The sequence below is a fragment of the Salarias fasciatus genome, chromosome 3 (genome assembly GCF_902148845.1).
Source record: "Salarias fasciatus chromosome 3, fSalaFa1.1, whole genome shotgun sequence".
Classification (NCBI taxonomy): domain Eukaryota; kingdom Metazoa; phylum Chordata; class Actinopteri; order Blenniiformes; family Blenniidae; genus Salarias; species Salarias fasciatus.
This window is the reverse complement of record NC_043747.1, coordinates 10,528,087-10,554,939: the sequence shown is the minus strand read 5'-3', so window position 1 is coordinate 10,554,939 and position 26,853 is coordinate 10,528,087. Positions and strand designations below refer to the sequence as shown.

General features: G+C 41.7%; 1 protein-coding gene across 3 annotated transcripts in view; it reads left to right on the top strand.

The window, feature by feature from the left end:
• arap2 (ArfGAP with RhoGAP domain, ankyrin repeat and PH domain 2) overlaps positions 1-26,853 on the top strand; it is a 123,682-nt gene that overhangs the window by 34,888 nt on the left and 61,941 nt on the right. For all 3 annotated transcript variants that reach the window (XM_030087984.1, XM_030087982.1, XM_030087983.1), the window contains exons 10-13: positions 8,114-8,220; positions 19,449-19,648; positions 24,396-24,481; positions 25,249-25,431. In XM_030087984.1, the coding sequence (XP_029943844.1) occupies positions 8,114-8,220; positions 19,449-19,648; positions 24,396-24,481; positions 25,249-25,431 (576 nt within the window). The remainder of the gene's footprint in view (positions 1-8,113; positions 8,221-19,448; positions 19,649-24,395; positions 24,482-25,248; positions 25,432-26,853) is intronic.

Sequence of the window (26,853 nt, the reverse complement as noted above, 5' to 3'; positions counted from 1 at the left end):
AATGTAACTTTAAATTAATGGAGAACTTTAAAAAAAAAAAAAATCTGTCGAAAGATGGATTGAAGCTGGTGCATTTCCCTCTGAAACTCCCAAAGTTTATTATTGACCATCTGCCCGGACGTGAGCGCGGCTGTTATTGATAGCTGTCAGGTGTTTGTTATTTTGTGGACATGAGCCGAGGCTCGCCGCCGACCCCTTGTTGAAAGTGCAGTTTGATGTGGCAGAGCGTGAGCCGTCACAGGCAGACAGGTGTCACGGTGTCGCTGCGATCGGGATGCAAGATCCTCCAGCCGGAGCAACTTCGCCCAGCCATGCAAATGCTCGGTGCAGAAGAGGGAGCCGGTGAGAGGAGAGTAAAATTATATATGTCTGGCTCCATTTCTTTCAATTCCTGAGAAGAAAACGTGATCAAAATACAATTAAATGTCCCAAAAAAATGTTGAACTATGGTTGTTTTTTGATTCTGAGGCAGCACTCCTACTCTGTTTTCTTTTTTTTTAAGTTTTTCCAATTTATTAGTGGTTTCGTGTCCCAGATTGGAGCCTCTTGCAGGCCGGTTTTGGCCCACGGGCTGATCTTTGAAACCCCTGTCTTAAAATTTTACAATGAACAGAAAAACCCATCTATCAAAACTCAAATTTTCATGTGTTTTTGAGCTCATCGTCTCCTGACAACAAGCTCATTTTTCAAAAAAAAATGACCTTAAAATGATCATCATTTGAGCTGTTGGATCACATAATCTAAGTTTTCTCTTCCTCATTGTTTTTCTTGTTCTTTGAACGTTTGGTGCCCGTCCATTGAAGCCCCAATCGTCCCGACTCATACAGAGTTTTCTCCGTTTGGTGCTCACTCCTCTCCACGCAGCAGGATACCCTATCAGAAAAAAAACACCTTCATAGCAGTGAAACTATTTCTTCTTCAAGGGCCTCGCTCGTATTTGCGTGCATATTTGATAATGCTACATGCATTCCACTCATTTCCATCCCTCCCTGGCTCTCATTTGGTTTCGCTCGCTCTCGTAGTTTTGTTGTTTGCCTTTCATTATTTTCTTCATTAGCGTGAACAAACATCTTTGTTAGAATTCTCTTTTGGGTATCACTGCATGTCAGCACATTTCCACTTCCTTGATCTGAGACAGCGGGAGAAATGGAGGGAAGGAGCGAATCAGGGAGAGAACAAATTAATTGTATTATTTCAGCTTACAAGCTAAATCCCCGGCATAAATGCGGCAGCAGCAACAGCGGCGGCGGCGGCGGCGGCACATTTCGGGAGTTTGAGTGGTAAAAAGACGGGAACAGAAATGCAGAAGAAGATGAAGTGGAGTGGATGGGAGGACCAACGCGCACGTCGGCGGTTTAGTAACAAAAGGAGAGGGTGATGAAGAGCGCCGGGGTACGGTGGTAGACCGTCGCCCCGTTCGAGTTCAGTGGAGTGGAGTATTTAATCTAACATGATGAACGAGCTATTGGAAACATCGTCCTCCCAGCTCCTCCTTCAACACCCCTACCCCGTTCCTCACGCACCGTAAGCCCCGTGATGGAGCTGTGTTTGAGGCCATTTAAGCACCCAGGTAAAGAAAGTCAGACGAGCCCGAGGTGTATCGCCATCACACACACACACACACACACACACACACACATACACATACGTTTAATCTGAGACTGATCCCTCTGTTATGGCCTGCACAGCCGTTCCGCCATGAGCAGAGCAAATTGTCCCGTCTTATATCATCTTGTATATCACAAGCTTTTTACTGGTTTGTTTTCACTCCGGTGGCTGAAGGATTGATTGATCATTCCAAGATCATATTTCATGCTGTCATCATCCCCGCGTGTAATTTCGTATTCAGATCAGCCAAATCCGGTTCCGTGAGTGAAATTCAGGTTGAAACGGGGGGGGGGGGGGGGAAGAAAAAATATTGGCATGCAGGAAGAGACTTCCGTGGTGGAAAAAAGGTATTTTAAGTATTCATAGCAGTGAGAGTGGGGATTTAATTAATCTCTTTGCTAATTAAATCACTTGGCTCTTGTCAAGAACTTCATTGTGGTGATTATAGTCGTCTGGCTAGCTGTTTTCAACTGGTTTCACTCCGAGTTAAGTTTGCCAAGAAGTCATCGCAGCGTTTACTAAACATCATGTAGATGTTTGTCACATACCGTAGAAATGTTAGCTGGATTTCACTTTTTCCACTTTGAAAATGCGCTGCTGTGTGAAAATGGCCTTTCTAGTGTCGTACCTGTTTGTGTAATTTCCAAATCCAGTGCTTTGCATTGAATTCTGCTCACATCGTAGAAGCAATCACAGTCTAATATGTGGTTTACACCTGAGAAACTCACTTGCTTGACTGGAAGCGAAAAGCGGGGTTAAAAAAAAAAAAAAAAAAAAAAAAGCCATATCGAGAGTACTCCACGGAACATGTGCCAGAAAAATAATTTCTTTCATAAACCAAATAACCCTAACCTCATAAGTACTGAGAGAAGGTTTCCAACCTCTTATTGTCTGAGTCACTCGCTCCTCGGAACCAGGCTGCTCTAAGAGAAAGCAGACAAATAGAGCCGGCCTCTACTTCTATCTCCAATTCCACGTCCACTCAAGCACTTAAGCTCCTCTAAAAGCATGCGGGCTGAGACCGCCTCGCCGAGGAGTGGTGGAGTTTAAAAGAGCGTGCACTCAATGGATCCAAAATACTTTATTTTAAACATGAAGCAGCAAGACGACGGGGGAGGCCAAGGAAACCGACAGCTTCAGAACACGATTGTGCATATGAAGCAGAAAAAAAGAGACACCTTGAGCACATGGAGAAGGGGAGAGGGAGAAAAAAAAAAAATTGGGGCATACCTAAATAAGCTAACACATTCTGGAGAATCAAGCAGTTACTGCAACTAATGCCACGGATCTGTCTTCATTAAACTTTACCGTGCATGCTGCACACGGCTATAAAGATTTTATGAGTTTGACAGCTGCTTCAAAGCAGGCTTAGGAGCAAGTTTGGCAAGATAAAGGTCTGAAGGTTGATTTAAGAATGACGGGAGTCGATGGGTGTCATCAATCACGGCATGAATGCGTAAGTGTGGCGCCCCGGACGAACCTTTGTGGATTCGGCGAGGATAAGCGATCTCCTCCGACAACCTTCGTACAGTAGCTGTGTTTATATTACAGGTGATGAAATGATTACAGGCAGTGCTCAGCAAAGTTGCTCAAACTCTTTGTGTTCTGACATATACCCTCGGGTCCTGGAGCTCATGTGCTGCAAGTTGATTGGTTGGTTACTTTACAACCAAGCAAAACGTCCATTACATAAGAACTAGTATTACTTTTAAAAACCCTCATCACTTCATTCAGTCAATAACTAGTTAATACAAATGTATAATCTCAGGTGTTATAGACATGTTGAGCTGCTTTGACATTGAAACCGAGCGTGAGAATGGTGGAAATGTCTTTAATCATCCAAATCCGTGTTGAAATTAATTTTTTTTTTTTTTTTTTTCCCCAGAAAAAAACTAACCGCGGTTCCTTGTTCTTTCACCTGGGATGGAACTGTTTCAGGAACAAAACACCACAGTAACACATGAGGCAACAGATCGGTGCTCTTGCTGCAAAAGCTTCCTGTGAAAGCAAATTAGCATTGAAGAAAAAAAAAAACGGAAAACACAAACATGCATGCTGTATGCTACTTAAAGAGTGAGCCCTTATATGCAAATGCAAATATAGGTAAACGAAGGAGACAATTTAAGCACATTTCACTGTATTTAGAAGCAGAAGTTGTCCGTAAACATGGAAAAATGTTGAAATTTCACACATTTTTTTCTTTCAATCTATCAATTTCTTCAGAGTTTATGAAAAGACATTGACTCAAGCTATTTTCAATTTTTTTCTTTTTTATTTAATCAGCTGAGTAAGTCAAAATTCCCAGTAGATCCACAAGCAATCTACTAGCAGACTGAAATCCTAACAGATGCTAATGAACCTTTTTCTCTTTATGATTTCAGTCTCCATCATTCTACAACAGTACTTCCTTATGTTTTCTTCAAAAAAGGCCTGAAACACCCACTTTACACTAAATGCACACACAGACTAACAGAATAAAACGGCAATAGCTGAGCAGTGAAAACAGATTTCTGCAAATTTTACCTCTCGACTGTATAGTCGCTGTGGGCGTGCAGCTCGCTGCCATTTCAAAAGAGAAGAAAAAAAAAATCAGGTAAACTTCTATCCACCAAGAGTACAAGAGTGTGAATGCTGATTTATTTATATCGGGGATGAAAAGGAGAAACGAGAGTCTTGATGTAAGCAAATTCGTCGGCATCACAAATTTGGCACGGCGGGCTCACAGGCTCGGGATGATGTTAATTGTCACAGAGAAGATCTTGCGAAGAGATTTAATTAACGGAGAGATTAATTAAATCCTCCGTCTCACTCTTAGCGAATACTTAAAATACCTTTCTTTTTTTTTTTGCCAGTTACATAAAACTCTTCCTGCATGTTTATAGTTTTGACTTTAACTGGAAATTTGCTCATGAAACTAATGTAAAAAGTTTTTTTTTTTTTTTTTTTTTTCCAGTGATTTTGTGACTTCCACACCTTTTCTGTTTAAAAAGTTTCAATCTCAGATACATGCAATAATAACAATGGCGGCCTCCGTAGTGGCGTGACTCCCAATCCATATTTTCGTGGGATTTGGTAGCTTTGTAATTGAGATTCATCCGTAATAACAATCCAGCTTGGCCGTCCGTCCATACCAATGTCCGTCTACTCAAACTGTTTATGTTTCTAACAGCATGTTCATTGCATGTTGTAAACTTTCCAGTGGTTGCGATTTGTTGTACGTCATATTCAGACCCAGGCATGTTTCTGCTTCACACAGACTTCAAGTTTTTGCAGAAATACTTTGGTTTGTTAACTGGAAGTTTCAAATTGAATAAAGTCACGCATGCGTGCTTATACGCTCGCCTTAGGGTCTTTACCCCTCTACCCCCCCCCCCCCCCCCCCCCCCCCCCCCCCCCCCCGATAAGGGCTATTATTGCCACCTGCCTCTTGGCAGTTGTAATTGGACGAGTTATTTTTACCTCTAATGCCTCTCTTTCCTCCCTCTCTCTCCGTCCTTCCCTCCATCCTTGGTGAATTAATTGGACAGGGCAGGAAGCCATGGCACACATTGGGTAGGTAACGAGTGGCGAGGGCTGGACCGCCGCTAACACCCGACTCTCTAATTGGCTGCCTGAGAGGGATGAGGGTCATTAGGTATAGGTGACTGCTTTGCCCTCTCAGCACAGTCGCGCACGTACAGTCAGACAGGCGGGACACGCTCACGCAAGTGTGTGCACGTATCGAGGCTTCCTTCCTTCCTTCCTTGCTTCTCCCGTTTGTTCCTCTTGCGTCAAGCAGAAGAATTCCCCACCAGTGTATGTAGATCATTTGTCCTCTTGTTTGATTTACTGCTGGGGATCCCGAGCTCATCTGAGTGGTGAGAAACAATGAGCTTTGAATCAGACCCTTTTATAGAACCTGTTGCCCCCACATCATGCGTCTTCAAACCCGACTCAGCAGACTGTGCGTAGATATAATTGATAGGATAGAAAGGCCGGTTTCTGCTGGCCTCAAATCAAAAAGCCTCTGCTCAGTTAGAACCTGGCTGGCGTCTGACTCACAGATTGTCGTCCTCTTCTGAGATCGGAGTATCTTAAAGTGTTTAGGATCTGAGCTGCATACATGTTTCTCAGGGTCTTTTTGTACAGAAGTTAGCTAATTGTGAATGGAAGATTGGAGTTGAGTTCTGAGGTTATTCCGAGGCTAATGGTACATGTGGTCCGGTGTGGATTGAGTTAATTCTAATAGTCACAAGCTGTGCAAAAGTCAGGTCAGGTGTTCAGAATGTTGAGTCCAGGTGTGCCGCTGAGAAATCCTCAATTGGATGTTGAAGGGTTAATATTTCTACACATTTAATGGAAGACATGGCAGCTCCTTCACATACCGAAACACACATTTCACCGCTCGGCCAAGTGTTCCCAATGAGCGGCTGATCAACAAATACCGTGTCGATTAATTTTCTCCTTTGTTTGGCGTAATTAGCGTAAATTGTTTTTGCTGGAGGAGAACACATGATTTATAGCTGGCACAGCACGGCGGCTTTTCTCGCACTGTTTGACTATTGGCATGAGACAGTGTTTTGTTTAGGCGTCTTCTTTCTCTCTTTTTTTTTTTTTTTTTTTTTGCACACAATTTCGAGCTGTCAACTGCTCAGCTGACCCTTCACTCGTCTCTCCCACTCTCGGTGAGGATCATCAAGACCTCCTTTCACTGAAATTTTCTTCCGCCTTTCCCTCCCTTTTGTGTTCCTGCTCTCTTTGTCTTCACCATCTTCTCAGTCATATTTTTGGCTTTGTATGCGTGCTTCAGCAAAGGAGTAGAGTGCATATCTTTCTGTAATGCAATGTTGGTTGCCTTTGCTTTTTTTTTTTTTTTTTTTGCTCCGTTTCGATGTTTTGCTTATATGCGTGGGTGTAGGTGTGCTCCTTCTGTCCTCCTGTCTGTTTTTCTGTCTGGGCTCGGCGCTCCGGGCGATGGAAAATGGTCTAAACTGCTGTGAGTGCTGAGGGTGAAGTGGAGCAGGCCGCGGCGCGGCGCCGAGCCGAGTTACAGTGGAACTTATGAAAACGGCGCCTCTGCATGTAACCCCTATTTCTGAAACGAGCCTCGGAAAACATTGAGGCTGAAAGCTCGGGCTGGTTTAGATTCCCCCGACGCACCTTTGGCTTTCATGGGGCTTTGCTGCTTTACGCAGGTATACACACACACACACACACACACACACACCAGAGCCCCTCAATCCCTCTCGGCCGCACCGTCACATACACACCCGATTGGTGCGTCATTGCCGGGAAAGAAGAAGAAAAAAAAAAGCCAATCACTGCTCAGTGTGTTATTGGTCTGCCACAATCTATTTCCAGCAGACTCCTGCAACGCGTCTTAACTGTATATCCACTGCAATTTCCTGATATATATACTCTTAAAAAAAAAAAAAAAAAAAAGCAGGTTTTCCTTGCTTGCTTGTTTGGTTTCTTCACAATGTGACATTTAAGTCCGCATCCGTAAAACAAAGTTGCAACTTTAATGAGGCAACCTATTGATGCCACTTATTTTCGGTTGTAATTTCAGAAAAGTCTCCAGTCTAGTTAAGGGACCTTGGATCTTCAGTGGAAGATTTATTTATTCATTTATTTCTTTAACGTTCACAAGCAAGTTTTAAAAATTTGAAGGTTGGGTCATGAAGAAAATTAGAAGCAACCTCGCTTAGAATTGAGGTTGCCATGCCGACCCCCTGAAAAAGGGAAACGGCCAAATAGACTCTGTGAGAATCAACTTTGAATCATAGCAGTCTAAGCATGCAAAAGTCACAGAGAATATTTTGAAATTTGAATTCATTGGCTGTGTTTAATTTTAGAGAGCAGGCTGTTCCGAATCGGCGGTTCAACTTCTGTCTCATGTGATAAAGTTACTTAACCTGAAGTTGCTTCCAATGGTGTGAAAACATCATGCATGTCCATCTTCATCATTGGTTTGTGTGTAACTGTGTGTGACTGTGCAGTGTAAAATGCTTAAAGTGTGAATATTGTGTCGAATCTCAACAGAATTAATATTTTCTGTTTGTATGCTGAACGTTATCGGTGCTTGATCTTATATAGTAATTACCCTGTTGTGACCTGAATAATCGGGGTCAGTGAAGACTATTCGGAAATAAGCTGGAAAAAAAAAGTTTTGCATAATTGCTAATGTTTACATGAACTTTTTAACGTTATTTTATTTCAGTTTGTGAGACTTGACCTCATAGTTGCTAGCTTCTATAAGAAGTGTTGTGGAAATGGAAATCATTATGTTGCAACATTTTCATAAGTGATGCATCATATGAATTTGATTTTAACTTGATCTAATAACTGATCATTTATGAAGTAGTTAGCGCTGTGTTTTATCACCTGATGACAAAAACTTCTCATTTCCAAAGACCTAAAAGAGATCTGAATTAGTTTTGAAAACTTTTGAATGGAAGGAACTGATGTATTAACCCCTTCAACATCATAATAATGCTTTTTGGTTGTTGTTGTTGTTGTTTTTCAGGACTATAACGCAGGGCTGGCCATCGCTGAAGTGGAACTGACTGCAGCAAATATCCGAGACGTCGACCGCAAGGGCTTTGAAGTCAACACACCCTTCAAAAACTTCTGGTGCGTCCGCTCCCCGTTTGTGTTTTTGTGCGTCGGCCGTGCAGCGTGTACCTTAGCGTATCTACACCGCCGCCTGTGTGTTCTGCCTCGCCCTCTCCTCCCTCAACAAAGAGCCAGACATGCCGGGATGCGTGTGATGTCTTTTTTTTTTTTTTTTTTTCAAGTGCACTCTCCGTGTTTGATCTCGCCGCTCTTACTCGAACAAAATTCTTATTGCTTTTTCATCATTTCCAAGATGAATGTTAAGCGGAGGAATTCCTCCTTCAGAATGACGCTCTCGAGTTCAGTACACATTTTACCGCGGGGGCATCGAGGTGTGGAGACATCATTCGTTATTCCTCCGAAAAACAAACCTGAATCTCAAAATGCAAAGATGTGATAACACAGTGTTTTCATCTCGATTCAAAGTGAAACCTTTTCAAACTGATGTCGCTTGGGATGTGCCTCTGTTTTGTAAGAGCCTTAAACGCCGGTGTAGACATTGTTCACAGTCCAGTGTTATCCCTGTCAGCTTGTTAAAAACTCATTTTCTAACATTTTTTTTTCCAGTTGTGCTTCTTGAGGTCTGTGTGTTATTTTTTTTTTTCCCCCCCATCAAGATGATTTTTTTTCCACGGTTATTAGTCGTTGATCCTTTGTTGGTGGTTTTTCCTTTTATCCCAATTCCTCATAAATTATTTCATGCTTGTTACTTTAATTTTTTTTCTTCTCAGATATTTGTCAGTCAGTGGGGAAAATCCTTTGAGGCTTTTAAAAAGATAAAACCAAGCTGCTTTTTTTGGTGCTTGTATCCAAAGATTTGCCTTAATTTGTTATTCGCAGTTTCACTAAAACTCATTTTTTGACATTACAGAGTACACGCAGACTCACAGTCGAGATGCTTCCGGGACAATTACCTCCAAAAGATGTGAAATGGTTGAAGCGTACATGTCCGTGACATACAAGTCACTGCGGGCCTCATAATGTGGTCAGATTTTGATTGAATATGCAGCGAGAGGATGTTTCTTTTATTCGCCAAGGAGAGGCAAGGGAGCCGTTAAGTTCATGGACTTGTTTCAAAAAGCGGTGGAAGGAAATGTGAGCGAGGTGTAGCTGAGTGAACAAACGTGGACCTTGCTAAACCACAACACTTCGGACCTTGGTTATCCCCGAGTTGATGCCTGGAGATTTAGCTCGAGTTTCCATTGTGGTTTCTCACTGTAGAGCCATCTGGCCTCTTGGCAGTAATGAAGTTTAAAGTTAAAGTTTAAAGGTTGGAGAAGAAGCCGATGATGTGTTGTTTTATATTTAAGATCATCTGAGCCAAAAAATACTCCTCAAAAGCGACCGTACTGTTAGTGGGAAATTTGTTTTCAAACTTTTAGTCACTTTAAGCAAATTTCTTTGTCTTTACTGTCTACTTTGCAAAGTATAGGCTGTCTATATGTTTTCCTTTAGGTGGTGTAGCTAAAGAGCAGGTATGTCTTAAAGTTTAGCTCTAATGAGACAAAGAGTTTGCTTCGACTGCATTTTGTAGCACTCTTGTCAAACCTTTTCTCTAAAAGCACCTTGTGAATCGCTTCGCCCACCAACACACCTCGCGGACTTATCGATCAGCGCGCCGCAACACGCTACATGGCAAGACAAAAAAACTGCTAATTATCGATCAGGATCTTTTTTTTTTTTTTTTTTTTTAATGAAGTGTCCCCTGAGATCCCCGTGCAGGTTTCTCTGCCTCTGTGGGGCACAAAGCCTTTCAGGTGACTCCAGCCCCCGGAGGGACCTCCAATCAATGAGCGCTCGGCTTGTTTGTGCTGTAATGGCCCATTTAGAATACAACCGTCACAGCTGCCTGGACAAAGCACGCCTCGTTTGTTTGTGCTCGCTTGTTCACTATTTTCTCCTCTCTTTTTACCCCTTCTTGTTTTTGTTATATACGTGTGTGTGTGTGTGTGTAAAGATTTTTTTTTCTTCTTTTTTTTTGCCCTCATTCCTCTACCTGTCTGTTGTGTGTCTGATCGATCTGTTTGTGTCAGCTCCCTTAATGGTTCCATCGTTTGGTAGCTTCGTTAATACGCTGGATGTAATTGCCATTTTGTGTGGAACAAAAAAGTGAAATTAAATGAGCTCGGGTCTCTCCAATTGTTTTGATGAGGCAATTGCTAAAAGGGGTTTCTGTGTGTGCGTGCGTGTGTGTGTGTGTGTGTGTGTGTGTGGATCAAATCGATTGGTAGCCCTGGGAGCGTTCTCCTACCTGCTCAAGGTGGGGATTAGTGAGAAACTCATCTAATCACTTTAAGCTGTGCAGACTCACTTTGGCTTTCCCATTGTTTTGCCGCCGTTAAATGGTCGGAGTGTTCAGGCCGTCGTGCGGGATACAATCGGAGACTTTTATGAGTACGGAGAATGACAATGAGGCGCAGAGGAGAGGAGACGTTGCCCAGGCAAAGACGCTGAACTTTGGAGAGGAGAAAACTTTGCGCTCCCGATGAGAAAGCGGTCCAACTCAAGAAAAGCTGGAGATAAATGCCGAGCTCAAGGGTATATTGGAGAAAATCCCTGTTCATCTGCTTTGTTTTGTGCTCTTCTTGTGTGTATTAAGATCTCTGGGCAGTTTTCACCTTTGGCAGAAAATATTTCCTTTTGACAGCAGTGGTCTGGATTATCTTGGGCATCACTTTTAAATGAACACATCAGTATTAAATTAAATGTTTTTTTTGTTGTTTTTTTTTTTTTTAGTAGAAAGTTTACAGCTCCACAAACACATATTCCCTTCATCTCTATGTTATCAAATAGGCAGAAGATCTCTGAGAGGTGGAAAAAGTTAATTTAATGTATCCACATTGGGAAATGTCACCAGGCTAAGTGTTTGAAATTTGGATGAAATGATTCAAGCCTGGGCTGCAGTTCTAGAAGTTCTTCTAACATGGAGCACTCCTTATTAATTTCTTTCTCAAATTTTACATATACATTATTAGTTTGCATCTATTTTTAAGGTCAGACAGTGTCTGAGTGTTTACAGTACAATCAGATTTCTTAATGTTTTTTTTTTTTTTGACCAAAATTGCATCTTCTTGGACTGTGGAAAAGGCCCAACAAAGCTTTTGCCGAACTCTTGCTCCCTGAGGAATTAGCATTTGCAAATTGAATAGTAATTACAGCAGACATTAAAGGTTGAGGCATGGTTTCAATATCTAAGGGCTCCTCTTCCCACCATTTAAAGGGCACAGTCCAAATACCAAAGGGCACGTGGAATTAGGCACGTCCGACTCAAACTTTAGTTACATTAGTGGTGGACATTAGTACCAGAATCTCAAAAAACCCTTCAAAATGTATTGATTATCCTTTGTAGCAACTATTTGATGCCGGTACGATGCTGAATGCTTTCCTTTCCAGTAGATTAAAACAGAAATGACGTGTTGTTTTGACGTCTGTCCAGTGAAGTCCCACCACTCGCACGGCTCGACTGCAGTTTTTTGGGGTGGAGCTGCAAAGTGCAAACCAATTTCCACATGGTGACATTACACTGACATCGCCACTTATCATGGGTCCATTTTTTGTAATGCCTAAAATATAAAACTATTGAAAAATAAATCTTAGCTACTCTTGGTGAAGTGTAAAAAGAAGCAAAAGAAGATGTTTGAGGGGGTAAACTAAACTTCAAACTAAGCAAATATGAGCTGATTGCATTGCTGGAAGTGATTTATGTCTTTTAAGTACCTGCCACTGTTTTTCTTTATCTTAACACTGCATGTGTATTTTGGACACAATGATTGATGCCGCTTTGGATTGGAATAACTTCAACTTTTTTTTTTTTTCATTTTGGGGCTGTAAAACATCAGTGAGTGGCGTTTAATACATTTGTAGATAAATTTGACTGCGTGAAATGAGCTCAATTCGATTCTCCCGACGTCTTTCTTTAGAAGGAGACACCTTTTAAAAGTAGTTTTACATCAAGGTCATAGGAGCCACATTGGCTGTTCACGGATTAAAACACTTCATTCCCTCCATATTAAATGCTGTCGGGAGTTGTAATATCATCTGAATGTTAAATGAAATATTGCTCTTATTACTAAATATTAATATTTATTGTTTAAGTATTATGTTGAAGGAAAACTTTCCGACATATAAATTAAAGAGAATATTGCAAGAAAGTTAAGCTACCACACATCCAAATTGGATTACACAAATCAAACTATAACTTCAGTAAAATAAAATACATTTTCATGAGTGGGGACTGGAGTTAAACCCGATGGTGAGCTGTGAAGTGGACTTCAGAGAGCAGACTATGAAGGTCAGCTGGGTCGGTCCAAAATGAAACGTTAAAGCGTAACAGTAATACATTTATTCACTCTCCTAACAAGACTTTATTATAGTCTATAGAACTGTGGCTTTAAAGTTTCAAAACATAAGAAATATTAAGTTACAGGAAGAGTAACATTGTTTTCCCAACCTGGCGATCAGATGTTTTCTGTCGCAGCTCGATTTGACGTAAAGATTGGACCACAAACTGAAGAGTGACAATGTTTGGCCTTCCACGGGGGTCCACAGCCCCACAATTCCTCTCTTTGAATCCTGCAGTACTTTGAAACCAATGGAAGGAGCGCAGGGACTGACATGTCTAAACAAGAAAAGGAATGAAAAATAAAGTATTTTCACCCACAAAGATACATATGAACATATATATATATATATATATATATATATATATATATATATATATATATATATATGCATTCGTGTGTGTGTGTGTGTGTGTGCAAAACCTGCTGTCAATCTTTATTTTTCTGAATAATGAACCCAATGTACTCCTACCTATCTAGGTTTAATGTACTTACTATATATACACATGGAAAATCACGTATAACACACACACACTCACACACACTCTACTCGCATATAGATGTGTAAACCTCAACTTTGATGGAGTCTGGTAAATTATTTCCTTACTAAAGAAGGGAAACGAAATACCATCAAGGAAAACTGAACATACAATTTTCTAGCAAAATGGATGTTATTACCATGACGGCGTCAGATTTTTTTGCTTCAGGTACTGTGATATTGAACATAGCATCCATCAGGTGTGTGTTCATCTTTCCAATTTTAAGTAGATCAATTTGATATTAGTTGCACTAAAGCAAAATTCAGGTGCCTGCTGTATTTGTTTGTAATGAAGACAAACTTTCCTTCATTTTCAGAATGAATTTTATGCGGCTTTAAGGAAGAACAGTGTAGTAATAAATGTCAGCACACCATAGTGAAGATGAATTAGACTTAAGTTTTGAGGAAGCAGAAAGCACAGAGGTCCAAAAGTAGAATCACTGCCTGTGTGCCAGAGCGATGGAGAAAAGACGCAGGTTCAAATCCTCTGGACAATATATTTTTTTTATTAATAAACGCTTTATTGGCATTCCATCAGCATTAAGCAACAACGTGGAAAATAATAGTGGAAAAAAAACTCTTCAAATTGATACTAATTGCTTATTTGAAAGTAGGCTATGTGCTAGATGCAACAATCCCCAAATTCTTCAAGGAAAGAAAACCAAAATAAGCTTATTCTCAAACACTTTGTCATCTTAATGTGTGCCATAAAGGGTTAAGAGACGCAGCAGCCGAATATAAAACAGAAAACCAAACAAAATCAACAGAAAAAGATCCATCCCAAGAGCTCCATGATCAAAATGAAACACTGAAAGCCATTAAAACAGTGAGCAGTTAATAAAACTTAGATCAGCCAATAAAAGCTAAAGAAACACCAAAGGTGACAAAAAATTCCAATATAAAATAAAATTAAATTTCAGACTGCTCTGCTGGTAAACCTTCTGCTGCCTTCAAATTGTGTCATTCAGTTTTGAAGAACAGGAAATATTTCACCTGATCGTCTGAGGCTGTGAACCTGGCTCGTATGGGGGTCAGTATTTTCATAATGCATGATGGGACTCCGCCTAACTGTGCTTTACAAATGATTAATGAACTCCCAGAATCAACTGCAAGACAAACACAGAGCCGGTAATGGGGAGGCCGGACTGAAGCGATGTGAAACGACCGCCTCATTTGGACCAGTTGGAAGCAGAGGAGACGTTCATGCTCGGGGGAGTTATAATAACCAGGTCTGGAAATGATGAGCACACAACCGTTTTCCATAACGCTTCTGATTTAAGAGATCGGCCTCAGTTCAAAGATGCACGGCTGTTTGTTTGGTGTCAAATATCAAACAGATTCGATGCGATGAAGAATTCTTTTATTTGCTGCACAGGGCGTGACATGAAATGGGTTCAGAGGTGTTCTGCATGGTTCTGCAACCATGTGGTCAACAAAAGCAAAACAACATTAGACCCTGTTTAGATGTTCAACTAGAAAGGGGAAAAATGGACAATAACAGCAATAGTGTCCTGACTCTTAGTTCATATTCTTCCCCTGACTTTATGATTTTACAGTTGAAGAGAGACATGTAAAACAATGCAACGTGGACGTGTGTCCATATTAATGTCCATGAACTCGCCATCACTTATGTTTACAGCATATTGTTCTCTGTGCACTTTGTGTTTGTGTGGATTCATTACAAATTACCAACAGGGCCGCCTGGTGACCAGGCACACTAACTACAGTGTTTTGGCCATTTCCGCGAATGTCGTTTTGAAAATGTTGCTGTGTAAAGGCAAAATGTCTCTCTAATGGAAACACACAGATGAAACATTATGTAAATAGTGCTTTAGATTATCCTGACAGTGAGTGCAGCCAAGAATGTTGGTAAGAGTAGCTTTATTTGCTGCGTTATCTTACAAAGCAAAATATAAACCAATGAATCATCTGCATATTGGATAGAGAGGTAACGTGCAAAGTAAAATATAACTGTGCCCTACACTGAAGCTCTGAGGAACACCTCAGGAACACCTGTGAAGCTGTTTGTGTGTTTCACGGTGTAAGTAACATCACAGCGTGGACTCATTTGAACACCATTGTGAGGAGAAGAAAACATTAAAAAAAGGAGGGAAAAACATTTTCCATCCATTACTTCCCTGGTTTCCTCTATGAAGCACATGCTGCTCTGCCCAGTGGTTATAGATGTACCTTGTCCCTTAATATTTACATTAGAGCATAGGTCACATATAGATCTGTGGGCGGCAAAAAAGAAAAAAAAAACATATTCCAACAATTGCCAAGTTAAAACCATCTTTTTGCAAAAGTCACTGACACCAGTTTAGACAGCCAAGTTTAGAATATATACCACAAGCAACCAGCAGATGGGGATGGTTGTACTTTTTAATTTTGTTTTAATCTCTTTATTTATTTTTTTGCTGATACATTATCAATTAGCAAAGCTGTCAGCTTTAACTTGCTACTTGGTGAGAGCAGAACCTCAATATGGCAGCTTAATACATTAACAACAGGACCTGAATGCCATGGTCTGTCCAATGAAATGTCAACCAGTACAGTCCATTCCACCTCATCCGCTGAAGAGGCCTGTCGTTCCTTCAAGGCGTCTGTATTGACACAGACTCTCAATCCACATTGCTTCAAGCAGGCAGAAAGGAAAGCAGCACTGGCTTCACTAGACCCGGCAGCCCACTCACTTTAGCTCCTGTTGTTTGGTGCAGGGTTAGTGTGAACGTCTTTAATCGGCATCGGGGAGCAGGGTCGGCCAACCTCCCGAGAGTTGAAATCAGGTCAGACGGAGTGTGAACAGGGTGTACAGTAAACGTCTCCCCAGCTCAAACCTGTTAAGAAAATGTCGGTATCGTGCATCTGGCAATTAACCGTGACCACTGCGAAAGAGTGAGTAGATTGTGTCGAAATTCAGAAAAAAATGGAGTCGGTGAGACATTTGGTGCTTTTCCATTACACAGTTCCAGCACGGCTTGACTCGGCCTTGGTTGTTTTCGAGGTGAGGCAGGGCGAGCCGAGTAGGCAGTGTTGGAAAAGGAGCCATAGAGACAAAGGATTGCCTCCTGTTCAGCAGAACCTTTAAGGCTTCAAAACTTATGTAACACAAGAAGGAACAGTTCAACTAATAAGAAAACTTGCCAAACCCTCTGATGGGTTTAACAGGTCAGTCTTGGTGTGAAAGTCTTATAAATGTGTTTTAAAACAGATTTCTTGACCACTCAGTTGACAATTCAACAGCGGTTAGTCCCTTCTGGAAAATGAACTTAAAATAAAAAAAAGCTTAAGGCCCCACATCCAGAACAATGTTTTCAATTGTAAACTTTAAATGTAGTGTAAACTGGGCCAGAGATCAGTCCGATTAACAGTGACATGACGCTCCTTCTCAAATGTGCGGTCTTCTCTAAAACATATGCTCTTCAACAGTTTTAAATAAGAACAAATTATAAAAAAGAAAAGTTTTCAATGCTCATTCAAAGTCAGAAGTTTCTCATCTTTATGCCAAGATCATTACAGTGCAGCATATATCGAATGGACACATTTCCAGAACAAAAAACAGAGGCAAGTCAGACATGAAATGCGTCATCTTAGCGGTGAATTACTGTAATAATAGCACAGTTAGATTGCTTTCAGCTTCAATAACTTTCCAGATAATTACATGAGAGCAGCATGGAATGACACGAGAGCCCCTGATTGGAGATAGTGGGAGTTGATAAAAGGTATGTAATGTATTTCATTGGTATATGACATCCACCCCCCTTTAAATCTGAAAACGCTTTATGATAGTGCCTTGCAAGCTGAGCGTATAACTAATCAAATATGAATTCTTAACTGAAAAAAAAGAGAGGTTTTAGTCATATTTCCATCAAGAAATCTTTCTTTCCCTGCATCCAAGCACCTGTTGTATCCTCAAAGCTTGGCTTGATTCCGTGCCCCCACCTGAGACCAGCCCTCACTTCATTTTTTTTTTTTTTTTTTTTTTCTTTTTTTAAACTCTGCAGCACCTCCTGCCTCCCTCGGCTCCTCCGAGGTTTTTCAGAGGCCGCGCCGTAGCCGAGCAGACAATGTGAGCAGTCATCTCTTTGGACGGGCCCTGGGCGGAGACGGCTGGGCACGGAACAGCTGAACCCAATCAACCTATCGATCTCCGCTGGGTTACTTTTGGGCGAGGCCGCCCCGGCGCACATCCCCTGCTCCGGGCGAAAGCGCCTCCTTTCCACCCCTCTTCAACAGCCTCCTCCCGCACCACCACCACCACCACGTCTTCTGTCTTACTTTACACCCCGGTTGCCATGGAGACCAGTGGTCCCATCTCTCCTTTTTATAAGTGCTCCTTTCAGTCAAGCCGGGGTGCTCTCTGCCTGTTTCCTCTCAATTTTTATATCTCTGTCGATCTTCGCCGCGCTCGTCTTTTTGGCCCCTCGCTCGCCCGCTGGCACATGTTACACCGACTTAGCGAGCGCTTAGCTAATCCTGAGGTTTTTCAGAACGTTAGACAACTTGTTCATACACACATGCACACAAGCACACACTTTAACGCCATCCTCTCTGTGAGTCAGCTGAGCTGGTGGTATCTATAGGAGGGCTCATTAGGCAGTAATAGACATGTATACTGTCTCCACTATGTGTGTGTGTGTGTGTGAGTACGAAAATAACTGTTTACTTGGGGAAGCTGATGCATAAGTGTGAGTGACACAAAGTTCATGCATACTTCTATTTATACCAAATTGTTTGAGGATGAGACTCCCTCACACACAAACACGCACAGCTCAGACCACACAAATCACCAGTGTTGTTTTCGGTAATTGTTGTCCTATTTAAAGTGTGTTGGCCACAAACTTTTGATTAGATTTGGGAATACTTGGGAGCATAATCATGTCTTTATGTCATTCAGCTCAGTGTTCTCTCGCAGCGGTTCTTGTAACACGTGCATTCGAGGCTCAGTTTCCACCTCAAAGGATTGTCGTAACCAAGTGTACAACAGCACTGGAAACACGATCCAACAAAATTCCTTCAATCATCATGATTTACTAAAAATAGCTCAAATTTCTGAGGGAATTCTTGAAATAAATCATCATTATATGTCCTGTATAGCTACATATTGTTCATATCCCTGATGGTTAGATGTACAGTTTGACTAGCCGCAGTGCACAGTGTGACTTCTGCAACACCTCCCTTTAACTCTGAAGTGTGTTTGGAATTTATTTAGAATATTAAACATAAAGAAATATTAATTACTGCTGCTCTTTTTTTGTGGCCCTTGCAGACCAGGGGTCTGAAACCTGGATGATGAAATAACTGCCAAATAAAATGTGTGTCTCGTCTTCAAAATGAAGATACGCGAACTCACAGATTGATTGCTTGAACTGATTTCTCCATTTCAGCTCTTTTTTTTTGTTTGTAACTTTTGCGATCATAGTTTTTTCATGAGTCTGTCTTCAGTTCTTTTATTCTTTTTCATTTATATCTTGTATAAAAGACAGAAAAGTCTGGTTCTACAAACTATTGACCCCTTCTTTGAGTTAAGCTTCGCAGTCGTCCTCGGTGAAATAAAATTGTCCCTGAAAAACTTTCTGCCGTCCAACAAAATTCCTCGAAATACCCGCACTATAAGTTAGACTTTTGTTGGTCTCATCTGTCAGTATGCTTTCATTTTTGTGCTTCATGCTGCAGACTCTGCGCATAAGCCACTTTGCTCGATCATTTAATTTTGTGATTAATTTAAACGTCTTTTCATTGCTGCTCTTCTGGCCTCCCCTCAGGAAGCTCACACATCGAAACCCACTTACTCGCGCCACAACAGACTATCAAAGACTAGATTACTGTGCATCCGTGCTTCTGAAGAAGTTTTTATGATCTGAAGTGCTGAAAGTAACAAATAACGATTTCTGTACATTTATTTTTTGTAGCTGGATCTTTTGTCAACATCCCGCCACATTTTATGCCCACTCCAAGATTAACAGACCTCTCATTTGATATCTCACAGAACATTAAAGCCATTTTTTTTCCAGTATATTGAAGTTCCAGACAGGTTAAATATGTTTTATGCACTTTTTTTTTTTTTTTTTTTTACCACCAGCTGTGAACTTTCCTGAGCTTAATGTAGAAATAATATCCTGACGTTTATAGATCTTGGTCCTGCATGGTGAGACAGATTGATTCACCTGCCCTCCCCGTCCCTTCTCTCCCCCCCCCCCAGTGTATCAATTTCACCAAATCTATTGCAATCACACGCAGGCACAGGCACTTAGCAACCGCCAACCCTCCCCAAAACTACTCCGCGCACCGCCCCGCCGAGGCAATACCACGCCGTTTAATTGCTCTCTCAAATCAAATCAATAACAGTAAGGTATGCCTTGTTGCAGCTTCGTGGCCGAGTCGGAGCAGGAGAAGGAGGAGTGGATTGAAGCGGTCCAGGAATCGATCGCCGAGACGCTCTACGATTATGAAGTGGCGGAGAAGATCTGGTTCAACGAGGCCAACAGGAGCTGCGCCGACTGCCACGCCGCCGATCCGGAGTGGGCCTCGGTCAACCTGGGCGTGGTCATCTGTAAGAAATGCGCAGGTAAGCAACACATGGTTTCCTCCAGTGTTAAACACAGTTTGTCCATAGTTTCACAAAATCACACAATTCTGACCAGAAATGACCACAATCTCACAGTGAATCCAATTGAAATGAGACTTTCTGCTGCACAATTCTGCTAAATGTCCAAAATCGCCCTGTTCAGAAACATTTCTGAAGACTTTCAAACACACAACATCAGGAACTGAGACTCTCATGTGTACACTGCTAAAGCTCCTGCGAGCAAATCTGTGACACAAACACAATGATATTTACAATGATGAGGTATTTTAGAATGTGTAAATAAATATAAATATATTAAGAAAAAAAATTGCAATTTACACTCTGTATGAACTGTGAATTATTTCATGCCTCAATCTGTCAGTGGGCTGTCGCTATAGCTGTGAACATAATTAATTCCTCCTGGAAAGAGACGCACTATTGGTTGGATTGGTAGTGTTGTAGCCACATCAGTTGGAAAAAATATTATCAAGTAAAATATTGGCAAAATACCCATGAATGCAATAGAGGCACAAAAGCGAAATGACACTATACAAAGTTTATGGAAGAAATATGTGTAAATAAGTTCGCCAAAGAGGAGTCTGCAGCTGGATGAAACGGAAGATGAAATTCTTATGAAACAAGCTTTGATAAATCCTTAATCATTGCACCTTTTAGGATGCTTTCAATTTTGCATGATGTGTAGACATGTAGTCATTTTCTACCAGGTTTTTTTTTTCGGCCCTTCAAAAAGAATCGCTGGAAGTTTTCTGTGTGAATATTTCACAGCGACTGAAAAATCTTTTTTAAAAACTTTGATCCAAGGTAGCAGTCTGAATTAGTTTTTATTGTAGAAATATTTATTGTAATGCCACAATTAAAAGTAGTACCACTGCACCAACATGCTCCTGTTCATTTACCTATTAAATTGTGATTTTTTCGAGAAAAGTCAAAGTAAAAAGTTCTGAAGACGTATCAAAGATGTCTGCACCGGAGTGAGGATGAACTCTGACCCAGAGCCTCATTTGGAAGAAGATCCCAGGTGATAAGCCACTTATGGGGGTTGGCGCCTGGCCTCTGGACTCTCTAATCTATTTGGCAATACTGGACGGCTCAGATGAAATGACAACAGAGATTAAGCCACAGACGAGAACCTGGAGAGGAGGGGGGGGATCGGGTCCCGAACTGCTTCTTGACCCGCTAAACGTGATTAGAGTGAAGTGGCAGCCATGCTTGATGTGAAGGGATGTCTTGCCTGGTATGTCAGATCTATGTATTTTATTTTTTTATTTTTTTATTTGCATGCTCCTGTACACTCCATCTCTCATTTTCAGATTATCTCCCAGTCATGCAGTTTAATGCGATTCTTCACCTCACCTCTGCAAAGCCCATGTAATTGGTGCGCATCAGTTCCCCAACATCTCCTCTCAAACGCTCTTAAATGATTTCATTTGCAGGAGTGTTTAATATTACATTCCGTTGACACGCTGGGAGCAAGAGGGTGAATATTTTTCTACCGGGAAGCTGTCCTCGCCCTGTGCTCTTCCTTAAATTAGGCTGCGGTCCATTTGGAATACCGATGACTGCTCCCGCTTTTAATTAGCACTCTCACGCTTTATTGTCACGGACAATAAAGGGAAATGCTGAACAAGAGGAAGAGCAGAGATGTAATGAGAGGGCTAATGGCAAAAATGATCCACATTGGCTCTTCCTTTTTTTTTTTTTTTTTTTTTTTTCTTGTTTCCAGACTTGAAATATTTTAATAGATTGGAGTTTAACTCTGTAAGTTCATAGTTCAAGTTGTCGGTATTATTTTGAGACAGTGTGCTATCTGCGTGATCATCCAGTGTTTCAATTAGAGGTGGAACTTTAACATTATCATTTAGAAAAATAGCGAATTTAAATATACTGTTCCACTCTTACGAATCTTTTACAAGATCATATTTCAAGTGAAAATAGGACTTTTGCGTTTTTGTTTCAGAAATATGCAATTTTAAAACTATGTAGTTTGCATTCCGGGCTGCTGTTTGTTTTTGTCACGAAACCACAAAAAGAGAGAACAATACACTATGAACATTAACACTGGCGAGTCCACGGACATTCGTATTGTGCACATGTGCAATGGCAGCGTTTTCAAAAAGTTGTGTCTTCAGTTGCTCTAAGCATCGTTGTCGTGTAAACTGGCACCTAAAACGAAACGTAAGATTTCCTTTTCAAACAATTGAAAATGTTTTAAAAAATGTGATGCTTGGAGCTGGTGGATGTAAAGGTTGTGTTGAGAAAAAATTACTGGATTGTGGCTGTGTGCAAAGTGTGCAATCACAAATTTAGATCAGTGAACAATTTACGTCTTTGGTATCAACATAGTTCAAAATCGGACGTGCGTCGTTCCTCCTTGAGCGGCAGTTAAACATTCAAAGCATTAAAATGTTGAAGCTGTTAAAGCATGAAATACATAAAGGTACATATAGATCAGTCTGTGACGCATTTTGGTTTCTATCCGCTTAAATGTCATCAACTCGACGACAACGATGCTGGTCGACCCCACGTTCTTCCTCAATCGTTCTTTCACCCTCCAATAGCTTGTTTTTGTCTCCAGTGCCGGAGGATCTAACGCTGCCTGAAAGACCTCGAGGCTTCCCAGCACACGTGTAATTGCGGTAAACTTCTTGAGACTGGGATGCAACTTGTGGATTTTTCGACTGGCAACAGTTGCCATGGCAACACACACACACACACACACACACACACACACACACACAAAGCAGCCCTCATTGTCTTTCCGTGTTTCCTTCTGACTTGTCACCGAGTGAGGGGGAAATGCCACGCCGGCACAGAAGGTTGGAAAAGTGCTCCGTGAAGTGTCGTCGGTGTCGCTGGAAAAGTTTTTAATTGGGAATGAAATCCAGGGTGGGCTGAACTTTCCTTTTTTTTTTTTTTTTTTTTTTTTTTTTTTGTGGTTGTTTGTTTTTTGTGAAAGTTGCTGTGATGGGAATGCCCTTTCCCGTGTTGTTTTCGGTTCCGCGGGAGGGATGAAGACATTTGCAACAGGCTATTTATATGGGAGGATCTGGCCGTGTACCCGGTGGCGCTTGTGCATGCACGCCTCTTTCAGCTTCATTACCCTTACACAAGTGAAAATGGTCCTGCGGTGTTGTGCGGCTCGGCGGATGGCTGCAGCGCCGCGGCGAGCTCCCCGGCGGTAGAATACGTTCGCTCCTTCGCAGGGAGAGGTGTCAAAACGTTGCTCTCTGGCCTCGGTTTGTCACGCCGGACACGAGATCTGAGAGGCAGCTGTTCTTCTCGTCTGTTCAGTTTGACAGATTTGATAAGCCACGCTGATGAAAACCACATTAATAAGAGATCAGTTATATATCTTTTTCAAAGCTGCGTTTGATAAGCAGGATGTTCTTCTCATCCATAGTCTTTTTATGCTTAAGGGAAGCAAGTTCATTTCGATGTAAACACAAATCTAATAACGTCAGATTTGTGCTTACAACACGTTTTGTGATTAATTTACGGTAAATGGCAAACTCTGTTGGTGAATTGATCTTTGTGAGATGTGAGACTTTTGTTCAAGTATTAAGAAAAAATAACATTTGATCAGGAACGGCGTTGGAAACAGAAACAAGCGAGACCTTTTGTGCCACATTTCAGATTGATCTGAAGCTGTGTTTCCCAAACTCTCCCTACATTCCCTGCAGACTGGAAGACATACCCACTCTCAACTAAACAACTCAGTGGACGCAATTTGCGCCACCTAAAAGTATTTGAACCTACTGATCTGAGATGATCAAACGTTGGTTGGCTCCTTGAATTCGTAAATCAATCTAATTGATCATTCTGGTGTGTGTCTCTAAAAGGCTACTCTATAGCTCCTCATTGTGTTATCCTCTATACAACATACCCTCATTGTTATGCTGAAAAGAAGTGACACTGCCACATCAAGTAAAAACATTCTCCTCAATTCCCCAGAGGTATAATTTGGTTTTGGACATGATTTACCTCCATAATTCCCAAGATAAACCAAGTCGATAACAATGACGCGTTGCTTAGTTTCCTTCCTAATATCCTAATAAGCACACAGTCTGAAGATGGTTGTGTTCTCCAGAACTGTGTCAAGATGGCCTTTCACAGCTCATAGCCCCTCATTTTCATTCACAGCTGCTCTACTTGAGGAAAGACGGCAGTAATGAGATCACGCCAAATCTAAATCTAAAATTATCTGCCGTTACACACAGGACAATAATTCACTTTCACACATGCAGAGTGCTTCTGTCTAATGTATTATGCATGTATGCTCTGTCTTTGGCCATAAGCAACCCCAGAAGCCTCTCGTTCACCCAAATAAACAGGCCGACCAACAAACACAATGAATTACTCATGATTCATTAGCAATTAATGGCCCTCGTTCTCTGCTTTCATTTCCAATTAGGAGAGCTGAGGGGACTAAATATGTCTGCTGTGAGTGAGCGAACGCGCTCGCGGTCATGCTCTGTTTCTCCGTCTTGTAACTGCCTGTTTATTGTTTTTTTTTTTGTTCCATCGTCGACATTTGGTGTGCCCTCATGCACGCCAAGGAGATTGCTCTGCAGACGTGCGTGCAAGTAATCTGTTTTTCATGTGAACTTTTCAGGAACTACGGCCGTCGCATTTCGGAGTGTTTTTAATTGAGGGCCGCATGAATAAATGAACAGATGTGTTTGCATCCCGGCTCTCGCGCTGACGGCCGTGTCTTCCTGTGTGCCAGGACAGCACCGCTCCCTCGGCCCGAGTCTCTCCAAAGTGCGGAGCTTGAAGCTGGACAGCAGTATCTGGAGCAACGAGCTGGTGGAGGTAATTCCAGTGTTCAATCATTTTGATTTTCTTTGTTTTCACTTTTGTTTTCTGCATCCTGCAGGCTCTTTTCTACCTGAGGGGTCTCACCTTAAAGCATTTGTAAAGATCGAGATCAGGGGTGTTGAACGTAAGGCCCGTGGACCAAAAAGAGTCCACAAAAAAGCTCAGTCGGGTCAAAGTAAATTGAAAAAATGTTGCAAATAAAGCCAAGCCATCAAGGTTTTAAAAAAACAATTGAGTTCGTAGAAAAACGTGTGCAAAACGACAACCAAACAAAATACTAAAAACAAAAATGTCTTTTTATTTATTTATTTGTATGCATCAGTCTGTTTTTCAAAAATGCTCATTCTTGCTGGTTTCCTTGTTTAGAGAAATGGAGATGATATTATAGCTAGAAAACAGGTAAAATGACAAGAAAGAAGAGAGAACGCTAAAATGGCAACAATGGATAAAAAGAGCATAAGTGTTCAAATAGCTGAAGTAGCTACTGTTGCTCTGTGTCATCTTTTCTCAGAGTCTTTGTCTGGAACTCCAAACATTTTTCAAACATTTTGATTTTAGTGAATAAAAGCTGATTTTTCATTAGCCATTAGCCAGTGAGGTAATAATTGCTAGCCCTGTTAGCCAAGATGCTAGCCCTGAACAATAATGTAACAATGGCCAATAAGGAGAACATTTGGATTTATGAGTTTGGCTTAGATGTGGTTAAAACCCCTGTAACACCTCAAGAAATAATGACTTCCTTTATGTATCACTTGTTTCAGCTCTTCCTGGAGGTGGGCAACAGGAACGCCAACAGTTTCTGGGCTGCTAACCTCCCCCTGGAGGAAGATCTGTACAGCGGGGCGTCCGCTGAGCAGCGAGCCACGTTCATCCGCAGGAAGTACAGGGAGCGGAAGTACCGGAGGGTCCTGGAGGGCTTTCAGGACCTGGAGCAGCTTAATCAGGTATAGACTTGCATACATTGAACACTTTAGCGGAAGTGGCTACACATTCTGCACGGTATTCTGAAAGTTCACAATTTATTCACACATTTACTTGAGTTGGTCAGTTTTTCATGAACTGATTGGTATGGCTGAACAGAGCCCATCGATTAGTGGTGGAAGTTTGATTCAGAGTCAGAGCTGTTAAAAAAGCAATAACTCAATATTTGATCAATCAATCTTTGAGGCTGATACATTTCAGTTATTGCCGTGCATTATGTCCTCCGAGCAACTTAAGAGAATAAATAAACCTCCATAAATATCCCTCTTTCAAGGCCTTTATGGTCTTTTTTTTTTTTTCCACATACAGTCAAGCGGTTGTTCACCAAGCATGTAATTGTACCAATAATGTGCTTTTTAAGAAAAATTAGACATTGTACACTCCATTAGCTAAATCCACTGACCCTGGCAAAAGCCGCATTTCCCCGACCTTTTGACCATCAGAAAATCTGCACTTTAAGCTTAAAGATGCCAAAGTAGAAGCCTGATTAATCTCAAGCGCGGGCCTTTTGGCGTTGAGCTCTCCCATGTGAGCGTTTATTGCCGCTCCTAAAGCCGGCCCGCCTTCTTGGCTCCCCCTTTTTTTAAGAGGGCCTTAAAAGGACAAAGCGCAGAGAAGAAAGTTTCCACCTGCATCAGCGTTTACGCAGATCAGCACCGTCGTATTGTTTTTCTGCTCTGAAAGGGAGGAATGGAAATGTGGCCAGAAAAGGAAGGGGGGGGGGGGGGGGGGGGGGGGGGGGGGGGGGTGGAAATGAGGCGAGAAAGTAAGGAAGAGATATACTAGCTAGCTAAGTGGAAAAGTGGATTAGGATCCACAACAGAAACGCTTGGGTTGGTTTTATTGAGGCTTTGCTGGCTTTTGCGCGTGCGTACGCGTGAGAGGCGGAGTGTGTGGTGTGTACATGTGTGTGAACATGCGTGCTTGTTCCACTTGAAATGTGTGAATTTGCTGTTCTGAAAGGGAGGTTTTTCTTTTTCTTTTTTCTTGGGTGGTGTCAAAGAAGTGTGACAGACACAGACTGTGGCTGCCTAAAAGGGTCTGACCAGCACAGAAGTGTATGTCTTTGTGTATGTGAGCGAAATAAAGAAGGAGGGAAAGGTTGAGGAAGAGGTGGAAGTGGGTGTTTGTGTTTGCTTTCTCACTGTCTGGTCCGCCTTTATAAACTGGCTTAACAGATTTGAGAGGGATCAATGTGTCATGGAGCCATTATACACACCATGATTCAACATACACCAGTGTATGTGCTCTGAAATATTAAACGCTCCTCCAGCAGGTCCGCCGGAGATCTTAGTGGGGTTTGGCAGCGGCAGGATAACTTTAGGGATCAGTCCGGATCTTTTCCTCTCAACCTCGAAATCCCAATGAAATAAGAAGGAAGTGGA